Source organism: Mastigoproctus giganteus, chromosome 5 (assembly GCF_048544385.1).
Source record: "Mastigoproctus giganteus isolate SK-2022 chromosome 5, ASM4854438v1, whole genome shotgun sequence".
Classification (NCBI taxonomy): Eukaryota; Metazoa; Arthropoda; class Arachnida; order Uropygi; family Thelyphonidae; genus Mastigoproctus; species Mastigoproctus giganteus.
In genome coordinates this window covers 97,741,369-97,758,401 of record NC_143579.1, presented here as the reverse complement: position 1 = coordinate 97,758,401, position 17,033 = coordinate 97,741,369, and the positions used below count along the sequence as shown (strand labels likewise).

The 17,033-nt window shown below is 35.7% G+C and overlaps 1 protein-coding gene across 2 annotated transcripts in view; it reads right to left on the bottom strand.

Annotated features, from left to right (window-relative positions):
* The window catches only part of l(2)gd1 (lethal (2) giant discs 1), a 518,195-nt gene that overhangs the window by 354,814 nt on the left and 146,348 nt on the right, over positions 1 to 17,033 (bottom strand). For both annotated transcript variants that reach the window (XM_090373359.1, XM_090373358.1), the window contains exons 7-8: positions 12,319 to 12,431; positions 331 to 406 (exon numbers count right to left, since the gene is read on the bottom strand). In XM_090373359.1, the coding sequence (XP_090229485.1) occupies positions 331 to 406; positions 12,319 to 12,431 (189 nt within the window). The remainder of the gene's footprint in view (positions 1 to 330; positions 407 to 12,318; positions 12,432 to 17,033) is intronic.

The window sequence follows — 17,033 nt, the reverse complement described above, 5'->3', positions numbered from 1 at the left end:
GTTACTTAAATCACCCATATTCCCATATATTTTTTGTTTATGTGAATAAGGGCACATGTACTAATTTGCATAAGTTACTTCATTTATGTGCATAATTTCAATTTGATATATACAGAGTGTGAAAACTTAACTATAGATTAATCACCAGATATTGATCTGCAGAGACAGAAGTTTATTTCTCATGATGTGAATAAATTGAATTTGACATAAATAGAGCATCTTGAAACATTCCAATAAACTAATAAAAAAGCCCTAATTATAAATGTATGCATGTATTGTGAATTCAAAAGATGAATTTTTATCAAAGGCTATATTTATGTCAGAAAATACCTGAAGGAGGAGGAGGCATATTGCTTAGATCAACTGGTTGTCCATTGTCAAAAGCATCAATTACAGCATCAAATTGCTGAAAAAAAAATTACAAAACAAGTTTAAATTTTAAAAATCAAAAGTCAATTCCTGTCTGTTAAATACAAGCATTCTTTCTAGATATACTTTTAATATGTAACCCAATGAATTTAAAAAAATTTCATTTTCAGATATAAGGGTAAGTAATTCAAAGGGCTGGCTGTGCTTCTGGAGTAGGGCACAGCCAGTCTGATAGGAGCACTGGAACATATGTTGCCATTGTCGTTGTGATAAAATTTAATGACACAAAGGCTATTAGGGCCATACTGTGCCTTCCTAATGGTTAAGATGAAACACTGACTTTACTGTAATAACTATTATATTTTGTGATATATTCCTATATGATTTAGGAAAGTGCCCTCTAATTTTAATTGGAGGGTACTGTACGAAGAATTTCTACCCAAAAACTTGTCTTCAACCTTCATTAGGCAAGTAGTTTTATTAGTGATCTGTAAAGTATAAAACCATATCCTTTCAACCTTCCCCACAGACCCATTTGAGAGGTTTAAGACAACTGAAATGCTATTTGCCTTGGTTGTTTCAGACACAGGTGCCACATGGTTCCTGACAGGATGGGGATCCCAGCAGATGAAATTTTTTTTTTATTCTATCACATGCTCCTCCATAGATAGTTGGTCACATCCTACCCAAGCATCAGGTGTATGACACAACTATAAATATGCTCATATGTCTTCAAGGAGACCGTAGTACAATTGTGAATGCAAGATGCTATGATATATGGAGGTAACAGACTTCCAGATGGAATGATAACAGGATGCCACATAAACAGTCAGTCTGTATGTGACATTTCAATGGGAATGAAGATCCCCAGGTCCATGATTTGTGGCATTATCTGCAAATGGAAGTACACTGGCTGAAACCATCATAAAATGATCCAGAAAACCTCTGAAGCTAAAGGAATGCGACAGGAGAGCCCTTCAAAGAATCGTCCACTTAGAATGCAGGCTGACATTGTCACAATACACACAGCCTTCAGTAAAATGACTGGGACATTTGTCACACTACATTATATGGATTACCATGATTGTGCTGCTGTTCACAAGCCACAAATCACCCTTATTTAAAGGGTAAGGCCCATTGTTCTTGGGCCACAGACCAATGAAAAGCTGTGCATTGGCATGACGAATCACAGTATATGGTCTACCAGTCTGATGGGTCATACCTGGGTGTGGCAAATGGCTGGAGAAAGCTACCTGCCAGACAGTATTGTCCTGACAATGAATTTTGGTGGAGACAGCAAGATGGGCTGGATCTGTTTTTCATGCTTTGGGTTAGACTGATTGGTTGTTTTGAACAAAAGCACGAATGCTGTGGCCTACCTAGATTGTCCTGCACAATAATGCTTGATTGATTTTGATTTGATTTGGTAGTTGTTGGCGCATCGGCTTCTGTGGCCATATTGCACCTCCCAAGAGGTTTTTGCAGTACTTTGATCCAAGCCCGAGGCGGGAATCGAACCCGCGACCTTTGGGTTGCCGGGCAGGTACTTGACCCACTCGGCTAGCCCGGTCGGCTCACAATAATGCATTACTGCATTCTAACAGCATGCTGAAGAAGGTCCAGACTAGCAGGAAAACATTCAATGTCATACTGTTCACATTATGATGGACTGGTTGTAGGACCTGAGTGCTGAAAAGATGCACAGGCTCCAGAGCCCTAATCTCAATCCTACAGAAAAAGAACCTTTGGGATGAAGTGGATTATCGGGTACATGTGAAAAGAGACAGAGAGAGAGAGAGATCTCGCACAAAATTCAGAGCAAAAACAGCAAAATTATCAGAAGACATTTACAAAAAACTGGTGGTGAGTACTGGAGGCAGTCATAACAGGCTAGAGTAGAGGTTTCCCAACTTTCTCGGTTCACAGCACCCTTAGTGTCTCAGTAATTTTTTTTCACAGTGCCCCTAGGCCAAAAGAAATACCTAACAGTTCCGTTTATTAAGTAGTTAGGTCCAAACAACTTAATAAATAGCGCCTCCTTAGCCAGGTGGGAAGGAGCAGCAGTGTGTAGCACATGCTTCTTGATTAGACCGGGGTTCGAGCAGCAGTGTGTAGCACATGCTAATTGATTAGACCGGGGTTCGAGCCCGTCACCACCAAATACGGAGGATGCAGAAAGGTCAGGGAATGATCACTGCATATCCCGGAGCAATATGGCCTTTGTTGCTAATGCTCCTAAAAAAACAAAATAACAATAACTTAATAAATAATGTTGAAACTGTGAACTAGCTCGAGCTAGTAGTTCGCGAGGTATCCCACAGATGTTGAGTATTGCTGTGTTTCCCTCGAAAATTTTAAATATCCCACAGTGCTCCTGTGTGTTCATTGCGGCACACAGTTTGGGAACTGGTGGGCTAGAGATTTCAGCACATATATTAGTTTTCTTGTAAATAAAGTTAGATATATTTGTATATTTTCTACCCAAAAACTTGTCTTTGACCTTCATTAGGCAAGCAGTTTGTATATTTTAACTGTTTTCTACCACTTATTTTTAGCTTTTTAATCCACAAATGCAGTGTTTTTTTTTTTTTTTTTAAGTTCCATGTATATACATGCACAGGGTGATTCAATATGCACAAAAAAATTCTTAGTTCCTGAGGTTTGTTGTAGACATTCATCCAGCAATGATAACTAAGGACTGCTTCGGAGTCTGAAAAACATTGGTGGAGCTGATATTATTTATCAGCTCCATCAATATATCTTAAAATGATATCATTTCAGGTTCCACTTATGCATTAAGTGCATTTATGCATTTAGGCAAAATTCAGTCATTCTGTGACAAACAAATCCTGTGCTTGTACTTTCACGCTGGTGGGACTGTTCCTGAGTCTCACCAATGTGAAGGTCAGATTGTTAGTAATGCTGTGTATTACATGTGCAAAATTACAAGTGCAAGAAATACTGTGCTGGTAGAGGAGGGAACTACCCTGGTGTGAATGATAATTATGCAGGAGTCAAGGTGGGTCATCCATAACACACAGAGGAGTAGCCAGCCCACTGTAAAACTAGACACTACTAGGCTTGATGACTCTCCTCACCCAATGCAATGCCACCAATTTTAATGGAGGCTTGATTTGTTGATAAACCACGTTTGGTCTCCAGACCAAAACTCTGGCATCTTCCCATCTCTTCTAGCTTACAGTATCAGTCATGTCTTATTGTAAGTCTTTTGATGATTGTGGATCTTGTTATGATGCCTATCATAGCAAGATACAGCATTCTTTACATTTCAAAGTACAGCTTTCAATCAGTTTTAACAAACTAGCCAATCACTAGATAGCCCACCAGACTAAATCTACTGGCAACACTTTAGGAGGCAATCGAATAAGGCAAGATACTACAGAAACCATTAACATCAGGTAGCTACGGTTGCAATGGCCAGGTATTCTTGTGATTCCATATCTAAAAATTTCATAAATTCATATGTACCTCCCCCCACTCCAAAGTTTTACCTCATCATCTATAATAGTCAACCTAAGGGATCAAACTTATCTGCAAGTGGATCTAAATCTCCGAAAACTCTAATCCACTTCAAAAATATATATGATCTTAGTTCCAATCTCATCGACAGGGCTAGCCGGGTGGGTAAAGTGCCTGCCTGGCAACCCAAAGGTCGTGGGTTCAATTCCAGGCTTGGGCTTGGATCAGAGTACTACAAAAACCTTGGGAAGTGCATTATGGCCACAGAAGTCTATGCGCCAACAACTACCAAAAAAAAAAAAAAAAAAAGTTCCAATCTCAATGATGTCCATTTCAACTTACAAGCTGCCAAGCCTCACTAACGTTTTCTGACAATCTCAGTTATCAGTTAGTTTGACCACCACCACTCATCTCATTTTTCTAATTATTTACTCTATGATTGCTTTCACTTTAAAGGTGGTATCTGTGAACAGTCCGATAAAAGAAGGTCAAAGGAGGTCTGATTAATAAATAGAATAAAAAGAAGGTCTGAATAATCTTGATGATGAGGTCTCCAGATCCTGATGGCGTTTCTCCACTTCTTCTGAAGGTTTTGAAGCATCTCAACATTTATTCCACTACTAACTCGCAATATGAACTTTGATGATGCTGTTAATGACGTTGCTAGCACATATTCTGTTCACATATTCCTTGCAAAACTTCCTAATCTGGTTTCTCTTCTTTTTGATCTCCTCTGGCTTAAAATCTCTTTACCCACCCAGTCAAATTCATTTGCTGTCATTCTTTGATGCTCTCTATCATTCTTCCAAATTCTCTACAAATCACTCAGAACTTTTTTTTGACTTTCTTCCTGTGAAACTCTACTTTCCCAAATTTAACTTTCTTAACAATGAAATAATTTTCCTTGGTTTTAATGATCATAACTCAACCAGTTTTAATTTTTTATATGGTGCAGTTGGAAGGGATGCTGAGCCTTTTGCTATTACTATTGATTATATACAACTTATTTATCAACTTGGACAGTGGATAATCTAAACCAAGCACCAATCTAAACGTAACCCTCTTGATCTTTTCCTTACACAGCTCTTCAGAGCAAACAGTTAATATTACCTCTCCTCCAGGTATCTGAGATAACAACTTAGTGATGGTCTCTTATTCAATGGAACCTCTCTCTCTCCCGATTTGTATTTTACAAAAGTATCAGTCTGCAATGGGTTGGAAATAAAAGAAACTGGTCCTTCACCATAGATAGTTTGAGAAGAACTGGTCTAGATGATCCTGCAGTACTTCTTTAACCAATGACCATTATTTTCCAAGGAACAGAAGTTAAACTTAACAGACTGTAATTTTCAGGAAATATATGTGAAGGGAGATTGTTCCGGAAAACAGAAGTTGAATGAATAAATGAGGAAGAAGAAAAGTTGGTTCTGTGAGTTTGAAGTTGGACAGTAAAAGGAAGTTGACTGGTTACGGAATGTGTTCAGACTGGTTTGGAAGAGAGAAAGTGGGAATTATAGAAGACAATTCAGAAGAACAGTGCCATGAAAGAATCTATAGAAAAGGAATGCAGCAGAAACAGAACATCTATGAGACAGAGAGTGGAAAGAATTTGTTAGAAAAGAGTCATTAATTAACCTAACAGCCCTCCATTAATTAACCTTACAGCCCTCCATTAATTAACCTAACTACCCTCTTTTGAATGGAATCTACAATCCTGAGATATCTGCAAAGTTCCACACACAAAGTTCCATAAAATCCAAAATGGAACAAAGTAAGGCATGGAACTTATTTTGTAAGCAATTCACCACTGCTAACAATATTACCTAAAAAACATTAAGAATAAGAAAATGATAAATCAGGAAAAAATCAAAACAGATTCTTAAGAAGGATCTGCCGCTACTGTGACAAGAATTGAGATGTGAGTTAAATTTAAGACATTTTAAAAATTATATGATAAATTTCATCAGGACTAGAAACACTATTTATTGATTGGTTAGCAAATCTTGTAGTATCAGAATTTTTAAAGGGCTGATTACTGGGCAGGAAGAGACCTGTTTTGGAGTTGATTTTACATACATAAGCAATTAATTTGATTTTTTGAATTACATAGTCATGTGCATTTGCAGCAGATAATGGGAGAAAGCTTCAACTGGGGTGTCCACTATGTCCTTAGGGGACACCCTAGTTGAAGCTTTCTCCAATAACAGAAATTCTCATTACGAAAAAGGTGTCGGCATGATAAGTTCCAAAGATGTTGACAGCAAATCAAAAATGCACAAGAGTTGTTAAATCTTGTGCATTGTATTTGTTACTGCTGCACACAAAAGATTGATGGAAGTGATGCTAGTGAATAATTTAAAAGTAGGAAATCAATTCCAAGTGCTAAACAGGAGGGGTTTGAAACAAAACTTAAGTACAGGAATAAAATGTTTGCAGTGAGCTTCTGTTCTATCAGTTGAGAAAAGAATAACTATAGATGGGCTGCAGTCCATTCTTGAAAAAACGAAGCAAAGGATATTTTCATCTCAATGAGATGACTATATTTTATAATTTGTCCCTCCCCCCACCCCTCAGAAAAAAATAAACACTTTCTTTGAAGACATGTTGTTTGAAGACAGCCTTATAATGGTGGAAAATTAAGTAAAAGAGGGATCACTATTTGATTATACTGTAATGCAGATGGCACAAAACACCACCCATTAATAATTAGTTAAGTATTCAAATCAAGACATTTTAAAGTAATTTATTGCTTAGCAATAACCAGTTAACAGTAACTGTATAAACAAAACACAATTACAGCCAAAATTTTTCAGTCTTGGTTACAGAAATCCAATGCTAAGGATAATGATAGCATATTGCATTCCACCTTCCAGTTTGAGAAACCTTGCCCTGCATAAACAGCTTCAACTTGAATATCCACTACCAATTCCTTAAATGCTGATCTCCGTATAGTTCTCCAATGGAGCAAATATAACAGTTAATTTCAATCCTTCTAAAACTCAGTCCTGTCTTATATCTCGCAAAAAAGGATTCTTCGGTTCCTGTGCTTATCTTTGACGACACTCAGATTTCTAGACAGGATCACACATCTCTATTAGGAATGACTTGACTTCTAATCTCTCATGGCATAAGCACAACAAATATTGCTTCCTCTGCATCTAAAAAACTGGGTTTTTTCTTTCACCCTTGGTGTTACTTTTTTTTCTAAACAACTACTCACTATGTATAAACTACAAATCTGCCTAACATGGAATATTGTTCCCAAATCTGGAGCAGTAACCACTTAACTTCTCTTAGGCTGCTAGACTCCATCCAAAAGAAGATAGTTAGGTTAATTAATGACTTATCTCTCTTATAAAATTTCTCCACTCTCTCTATCTCATAGACATTTTGTTTCTGCTACATGCTTTTTTTCTATGGATACATCCACAGACACTTTTCTTCTGAACTGGCTTCTATAATTCCCTCTTCCCGCCTTCTAAATTGATACAAACACGTACTGCAAGCAGTCAGCATCCTTTTACTGTTCAACTTCAAACTCAGAACCAGCTTTTCTTCTTCTGCAGAAATTTGTGTGTAATGTCAACTAGTATCTTCTTTCATCATTTCAACCTTCAACCCATGCACACTACTAAGTACTATAGGTTCTAATACATTTTGTACTTGGGGGTTTTCATGTTTATAAAAAAAAAAAAGCCTGGGTCTCAGGCAGAGAATTTTAAACTAGTGGTTGGCCGTGTGAAATGAGTTCTTCATGAAATTTTGGAAAATTCATAAAAACAAAAAATATGTATATAAATGCTTTTAATTATTCATTTGCTTTTATTTGGCAGTTGGTCAATAACAGAATAAAGTTATTCCAAAAGTCAAATCCAAATTTTTAAAAAGTTTAAAAAAATCAGAAATTAGTGGAAAAAAAAATAGCCATTGTTTATTTTTTTGATATATCTATTTACGCATTGCCTTGTTTAATTTTGTCAACTTCTGGATCTGGATTGTGGAGTAGTGACATATAATTATTAAGTGGCTTAATTCCATTCAAGATGGGTCTACAGTCACCTAGCTGAATGACCGATTCAAGAAACTTCTTTTGCACCTTCTATATTAGCACAAAATGCCACTGGGTCATTAAATTTATCAATATCAGACATAATTTACATGGCTGCTTAAGGTTGAGCACAAAGTAGAAAAACCATCAATATAAATCACAGGCAAAAATTTGGCCTGCAGTGAATGTGATACAGAAAAATAGTGTGCCTGCACCTACTGCTGAAGAATACTTTTTTGAAAAAATTAATAGTTGTGAACAAATCATTACAAATGACACTAAAGAGTGGTTAATTACAGAAAATAATATGCCAGAATTCCAAGTTCTAGGTGAAGGGGAAATCATTTCAGAAAAAATACAATAAAAGAAAGAAGCAATGAGAAAGAACAGCAGCAACCAGAAAACCATTAAAATTAGACACAAAAATTTAGCATAATTAGATAAAGCTGTCTACTACTTGGGGGGGGGGGAAAATGATTATGAAATGGTGAGATCATGTGGCTAAAATTCAAGTTCCCATACTTTATAAAAATAGGTAATTATTTTTTTCTGAAAAGAATAACCATAGGAACAGTATACAGTCAGTTCTGCTATAATGTGCATTTTTGCAATGCAAATTTGCTCCAACATGATTTATAAATTAGGGAACAATGCGACTATAACGCGATTTTTGTGTTGGCTCATGCACGATTTCGTCTGCGAGTAACACCAGGTAAACATAAAACCCAGCGCCAAGCTGAACATAGCGAATTGCGCAGCAATACATACGAGTTTATGAAATTTAAAAAATGTCAAACATCAAATGTGTGAGAGCTATATTTCCCATTTACTGTAATTGTATTGGTCAGAGACACTGTTATCAAACTTATCATTCACTGTATTCCCAAGATCTTCTGTTCAAACAGAAATTTCGTGAGGGGGGGGGGGATAGTGCGAGCAGAGAAGCACATTTCTGAAGGTCACTACCATAAAACAATAAAAACAATTTGCAGTTCTATCAGTGCAGTCTAACAATAAATGGGTAGTAAAAACAGGTAGTCTAAAACTAATTATAAACGGGTAGTAAATTCAATCTTATAACATTTGCAATAATACATTTTAAAAATTACACTATTTGCACAACTCCACCCCATGGACTGGAGGTGTGCAAATGTGTCACCAATTCACAAAGGGGGTTCAAAAGGTGACACAAGTAACTATAGACCTGTTAGTTTAACTTGTGTTCTGGGGAAAATAATGGAAACACTGGTTAAAGAAGCATTGCAGGATCATCTAGACAAAATGCAGTGGGGTTCACCAGGGTTCGGTGTTGGGCCCATTATTGTTTTGTATATTTATCAATGATATTGATGAAGGTATATCAGGTTTAATGTCTAAGTTTGCAGATGATACAAAGGTTGGCAGGGTTGTTAACGACAGTAAAGACAGTATGCTACTCTAACATAATCTAGATAAGTTGGGCAAATGGGCTGAGAAGTGGCAACTGAACTTTAACGTTGACAAATTCAAAGTACTGCATATGGGTAGCAATAACCTAAGAGAAACATACCAACTGTGTGTTACTACACTCAGGGAAGTGGAAAATGAAAAAGACCTGGGGGTAATTGTGCAGTCAAATATGAAGTTCACTGAGCAGTGCAGACGAGCTGCCAGGGCAGGTCATGGAGTCTTGTCAATGTTATATAGGAATTTTGCTAGCAGGGATGGAGAGGTGATTATCCTGTCAGCCCACACCTAGAGTACTGTGTACAGGTCTGGAGGCCTCATTTTAGGAAGGATGTAGAGTTGCTAGAACAAGTACAAAGAAGGGCAACAAGATTGGTGAGGGGAACAAAGTGGTGCTCTTACCAAGAAAGGCTTATGTTCTGCAAATTCAGCACCTGGAGACTAGGCACCTGCAAGGTGATCTGATTGAGGTGTATAAGGCCTTGAATGGAATGAGCAAGCTGAAAGCTAATGGGATTCTTCCTCTTTTTCAGATTAAGAACCTGAGGGGGCATAGATTCAAATTGAGGAAAGACAGTTGTAGAGTAGATGTGCGGAAATTTTCCTTTAGCCAGTGGGTGGTTGATTGGTGGAACAGACTTCCATCTTTTGTTGTGGAAGTTGATAAATAAATTTAAGGCTGAGTTGGACAGGCATTTGGAATGAATGGAGGGGTGGAAATGGGAGGGGTTTTTTTTTTTTTTTTTTTTGGCTGATGTTGTATAAGCTTGCTTTCTTGCACTGTATGCCTCTACTAATGCTAATGCCAATAGCATGGAATTCTGTGGGTTTTTACGTTATGGTGAGATGTGTTTCCTCTTCAATCATATAAAAAACATAAATAAATTTTCAGAACCTTATCTTTTGTGCCATTTTCATCATTATTGATTGATCATCTTTTTTACTGTTTTAAATTTTGCAATGCAAAAAAAAAAAAAAAAAGAAGAAATTGTCAGTGACCAGAAATATCAATCAAACAAACTTCATACCCTGTCAGGGTAAAGTGCTATATTTACTGTAATATTTATTTATTAGAAATTTAAGATGTTTAAACCTATTGGGTTTCCAACTTTTTTTTACTATTTTACTTACCAGACTGAGCATTTTTTTTGGATGCTCTGCTCCTATCCCTATTTTTCCCATAAGTCCTGTTGTTTTTAATGTGCGCAATACCATAATGTGGAGATTTTTAGGAACACATATACCGTAATATAGCAGAACTGACTGTATTCTATTTGGATTAATGGCCAACAATATTAATCCAAATGGAATCTTATTAGAACTTGATGTTAATAATCTTGTGTTAATAATTAATCAATGATTAATTTCTTTTACCTGAAATTTTTTCTTTTACCTTTCTAAAAATTCAAACTTTAACTGCAATAGCTTCTGAAGTGATTTCTTAAGGTTTTTGCAGTGGATTGTGCACGAGAATCAATCAGGCCCCCTGCTAACAGTTTACAATTATTTGGTGACCAGTAGCAGGTGACAGGAAATGATGACATTTCTATGGTTTCGAATTACGTTTTTTTGTTTATAGTTCAAAGTTACTTTCATTCTTCTCACACTGCTTCTACAGGAGTTCTTCATGTAAGATTTGTGGTGTTTTAACAAAATAAAACTCTGTATTCTCTCAAGATGGATGCTACTACATACCATGAAGTGCACCAGATTGGAAATAAAACTTGAATAATATTAAATATATACACACACTCACAGTATGTTTTTAATGTTTTTAATATTTTTTAAAAGTATTTATATACATAATAAGCAAAAATATATGCTATGCACATGTTTGAAATTTCACATTCATAATGGTCTTTTAAAATGGAAGACTAGATCCATGTTTGTATTAAGTCCTTATTTATTTTTATTTTTTTGGAAAATAAAAGATGGGATAAAAGTACAGCATTTTTAACTATTTATTTTTTATTAAAAAATAAAACGTTACAATTAATAAGTACTACAATTCATCAAGATACTATCAAATTACCTTGATAGATACAATAATGATGGTTTTTTTTTTTTTTTAATCCTAGTCAAAGAAGGATTCAAAAATATATGCACATTGAAACTTCATACATGTAACAGTCTTTAAAACTGGAAAATGGAACTGATTACCAGATTTATGTTTATATTAAACATACAGCATCTTTTAAAAATTTAACTTTTTATTAAAACTTAAAAAGTTATACACAATAAATACTGAAATTTGTTAAGAAAAGGTGAAATACTGACACTGTTCGAACAGGATTAAAAAATAATAATAATAAATAAATAATGCAACTCTCAGGTACTTTACCACCACCACATTTGCCTCAAATGGGGGTACCACCACTGCTGGGTTAAATGCATAATACATACTGTTCAGTACTATAATTTTACTTTTTACATATACAGTACTACTACTACACAATTTAATGTTTTATTTCATAAGAACTACATTTTAAAAATTACAGTATTCAATGATAAATACAACGATAAACAAGACCCAAACTCTTAATTAAAAAACAAGACCCAAACTCTTAATTAAAAAAGGTAAAATTTATTCATTCTATTATGTGAGGTTTTTATTATTCAAGAAAGTCTCAGTCCCATTCACCTTGGTAATTGAGGTCCTACTGTAAGCCAGTGAAGAAGATAGAGTAGATTAGAAAACACTACCCATCAATAACATACAGCTGGCAAAATGTATGATATCCAGCTAAGGCTAAGTTCTGAATACAGTAATATGGCCTTAGTTGCTAATGCTCCTAAAAACCAAATAACCAACAGTTCTGAATATCAGCAGTGACTCTCAAAAAAGTACAGAAGTCAATTGCTATTAAAAATAAATAAGTAAGAATTTTACAAATCAGACACAATAATACTCTAATACAAAAAAAATGAATAGTATACTTTTACTTAGTAAAGTATTAAACATTATGAGCATGTACCTTGGCAATCCGAACAAATTTTAATGCAGTCGGGTTATCTCCAGCCTTCTTTGCTCTTAGGGCAGCTACCTTATATTGATCCCTCCTTGCACAAAGTAATGGACGTGTTGTATCTGAGAAAATGTATTATTTTTTACAAAATGTTAATTGAACAGTGAACCAGATGTTATAACAATGTGACAATTTTTAGGATTACACATTTAACTCAAATTAAATTTCACAAATTATAATCAGAGTAAATTCAGGGTTTTCAGAGTAGAAATCAAGTTTGGTTTCTGACGTTAAGTTCACTGATAATACAAAGGTATTAGTATAACATTCTACCCTATAATAATCCTTTCTCAACTTGAATTTATATTCCCTCATGTGTGAAGTTGAAGCAAGAAAGGATGTCATTAGCATTTACCATACTCAATCCATGCAGTCTTAAACACCTCAAATTACTGCACTTGGTCTCCAGATGCTGCAATTTGAAGAACTAAAGCCTTTCTTTGTAAGAGAAAGGCTTTTGTTCTCCCTCACTAATCTTCCTTGCACCCATTCCAATAGATCCTTCCAGACCTATGCAGCTCAAGATGTGGATAGTGAGGTGCTATTGCTTTTAATACTGCCTTATACAAAGGGATTCCTGCTAGCAAAAGACCCAAGGGATAGTTTCTGAAAGGGTAGCAAGCAGGAGGAAAATAAGAGATTTTTGGCCAAAACAGACAAAAAGCACATTTTTCAAAAAACAAATTTTGGTCCAGAAAAACAAGATTTTTTGGAAAGAGCAGGAGGTTTTTTAAAAGTCCACTGGTACTGGAAATTACATTTTACTGGCAAGATGTACATTTTATATTAAAATACATTAAAAGGCTTGGGAATGTTTACTAATACAGTATGTTTTTACACATTACCTTATCTAACATTTTCTGTTTGGATATTCTACAAAACACCAAATGGTTTTGACTGCTTCAAGAAAGATACTGTTACAGAATTTGCCTGCTTCAGAAATGTTGAGTCAAAGTTTTGTTAATAACATTGGTCCTGCTACTAGACATAGCAGCCAGGAGCATTTCCAAAGCTTCAGCAGAAAAAAGACCTGAACTCATTTTTTGTTTTTCTAACCTGGCAGAATATTCTTGCACACTCGGCACTGCTACAAGGAATTGTTAAAATGCCAAGTATGATTTGGGATAATTGGCAAATTATCAAGGTTCCTTGTACATTTGTCAATTACCAAAACAAGGACTAATGTACATCAATTTCGTTTTTTTTCTTTCATAATAGCATCTGATAGGCCCTCACACTGAAACTGATGCTCCAAAACATCATTGCTTTATCTATAATGATTGCAAGAAGTACTGGTACAGAAAATTTAAAAGCTGGAAATCATGCACTACCTCAGTATTATAAGAATAAAATTTTTTCAGTGGGAACTTGTACACCATGTATTCACATGCAGCCATAACACACTTTCTAAATGAGCAAAAGAACAGCATCTTCTCTTCTTTTAGACTCTCTCGACAAACTTGACAGTAGAAAAGCCTACGACTAAATCAGAATCTTCCTTCTGGTTTAACCTACTATGGTAATCAATTTCCAAAACAAAAAGATTTGAAAACTCTTGGTAAAATAAATTTACAATAACATTCTTTAATATACCTAGGAGTAATGACCTCGGTACATCGATGTGATTTATGTTGAATTGAAGAGCTATATTTGGATTTCTGGCTAAGGTAAAGAAAGCCAACATGAGAACCACAGGAAACTTTAGGTAACTTACTGGGCAAATTGTTTGCCACTACTGCACTCTAGTGCTGCTCGCTCGGTAAACAGACGGTTGGTGTTATCAGTCTGGAGCAGAAGATGAGAACAATATATTGATTGACACGTAGGTGTGACATGTGATGAAATGATTGGTGGTGGGTGTGACAGATGACAAGATACTGTGTAGTCACTGGTTGGCATTATGATGTGTATTTATGAATAAAGAACAGTGCATAATTAGTTTTGTAAGGAACAGTAAATAGGTAACAGTAGCGATGAATCTTTTAAAGATGGAAGAAATTTGTAAGGAAAATATAACGTTGCTTGAGTTTTTGATGAAAACTAAATTAATAAAACTGAAATTGTAATGTTTTAAGTGCAATGATTATTTTAAACTAAATGAATCACAAAAAGAGTTATATGAAAAGTTCTGGCATTGTAAAAAATGTTCTCCACAAGTTTCTTAATTAAAACATAGTTTTATGGAAAATACAAAACTTCCATTAAAAAAGATAATGTATATTATACACTTTTGGTCAAGTGCATGCCAGTAACTATGACAGCATCCCATATGGAGATTTCGAAAGTAGCAGCAATTAAGTTTTATAAGAAACTAAGAGATATTTGTGAATTGCAGTTGTTAAAAAACTCCATTAAGTTGGGTGGATCGGGGAAAACTGTAGAAGCTGATGAAACCATATTGGTAAAACCAAAACATCACAGAGAATGAAATTTAACTGCAGAGAAGAAATGGGTGTTTGGAGTATTTGAAAGAGAATCAAAATTAGGGTTCGTGAAATTCATAAAAAATCAGAAAGCAAAAACTCTTTTATGCATTATTCAAAAAGTAGTAAAAAAAAAAAAAAAAAAAAAACATACACTACCATCATATAACAGATGAATGGAGTGGATATAGGCATATTACGGCTTTAGAAAAAAAGAATTACAAACATTTAACAGTGAAACATAAGGAACATTTTGTAGATCCAAATACAGGAACACATACGAATAACATTGAAGCCCAGTGGAAGAGACTAAAAAGTGTGACTAAAAGACTAAATGGCAGCAGTAAAGATATGTTGATGGGTCACTTGAATGAATATATGTGCCGTCAAATTTATGGGAAAAATCATGAAGATACTTTTCAGAATATTATTAATCAAATTACGAATAGCTATTGAGGTGCAACTATATGATTTGTATTCATAAAATTGATTTTTTTTTTGAAAAAGAACTGTTCTGTTCATTTTTTATGTTCTTCATTATGTTTTTTCTCATTATTAAAAGCAGAATTTTGGAGTTCACGAGTGTTTTCACTATATTATAAAAAGGAAAAGGTTTCTTTATTTTTTGTTATATTTCATAACCTGACCTTAAATAGTACGTTAGGAAATAATAGAAAAGGTTTCCTTATATTTCCTGACCTAACTTTAAAGGTTAGATTAGGAAATAATATGAAAAGAAAGAAAGATTCTTTATATTTATTTATTTATATATATATATATATATATACATACAGGGTGTCTCAAAAATATTGGTACAAACATTTAGAGGAGGTAGGTAACATCTAAAGGAATGTCAATCGCATAGGAACCCATAACCGGAAACATCACCATAAGTCGGTACATGGCACTGTTCATCAGTTTGCGAGAGGGAAAATTTCTGGTTTACTCATTCAAGCAGTAGTCGCCGCACAAAGAGAATGCATTGATATACGAACTGTGAGCTGGCAGACATGCACCTAGTGTATGGATTAGCAGAGGGCAATGGATGAGCCACTCAACGAATTTAGTGTTTGTTAGTTTGTTTGTTATTTAGAGCATTAGCAACTAAGGCCATATTGCTCCAGGATATGCGGTGGTCATTTCCTGACCTTTCCGCATCCTCCGTATTTGGTGGTGACGGGTGCGAACCCCAGTCTAATCAAGAAGCATGTGTTATGCACTGCTGCTCCTTCCAACCTGGCTACGGAGGTGCCTGCAAATTAAGGGAGACGCGCTTCACAGACAGACATGTACCGGACCACCGTTTGTTTGCGCGTGTGCATCAAAATTTGTGCGATTATGGGTCATTTAGAGGTAACAGTAGTAGTGTGGGCAGAACACATTCAACGCGAACTCCCGCCATGGAAAAAAGTGTGTTGAATGCCGTCCAGAATAATCCTACTACTAGCACACGTGCCGTTGCTTCTGCCTTAGGAGTGTCTCATTGCAGTGTACAGTGTGTCTGGCACGACGATTCCTTACACCCCTTTCATCTCCAAAGGGTTGAGTTACTACTCCCCCAAGATCATCCTGCACGTGTGGCTTTTGTGCAGTGGTTTCTCCAAGAAAGTGTTCAAGGCTTGAATTGTCCAGTCAATGTTTTGTTCATGGATGACTTATTTCACTCGGGAAGGCTTATTCAATCAGCACAATGCTCATGCGCGGGCTCACAACAACCCAAACGGTGTGCGCCCCCATGCGGCACAACATCATCATCATCATCATCAGCCATTTTCAATCCACTGCAGGATGAAGGCCTCTCCAGCAACTTTCCAGTTCCTTCTGTTTTGAGCACTGGCCATCCATTTACTACCCACAAACTCATGAATTTCATCTATCCATCTCCGCCTTTGTCTTCCAGGTTTTCTTCTAGCTCCTCTTGGATACCATTCTGTTATTTTCTTAGTCCATCTCTCATCATGTCTTCGAGCTATGTGTCCTGCCCAGGACCATTTTAGTTCTTTAGTTCTGATAAGAATGTCCTTTACTTGAGTTTGTTGCCTAATCCATGTGTTTCTCTTCTTATCTAAGAGTCTGATTCCCAATATGATTCGTTCCATTCTTCGCTGTGTAGTTCTCAGCTTCTCTTCCATTCTTTTGGTGAGTGCCCAAGTTTCACTTCCATAAGTCATGGTGGGGAGTATACATTGGTTCATTATTTTACGTTTCAGAAAAACTGGGATATTGCTCTTCAGTATGTGA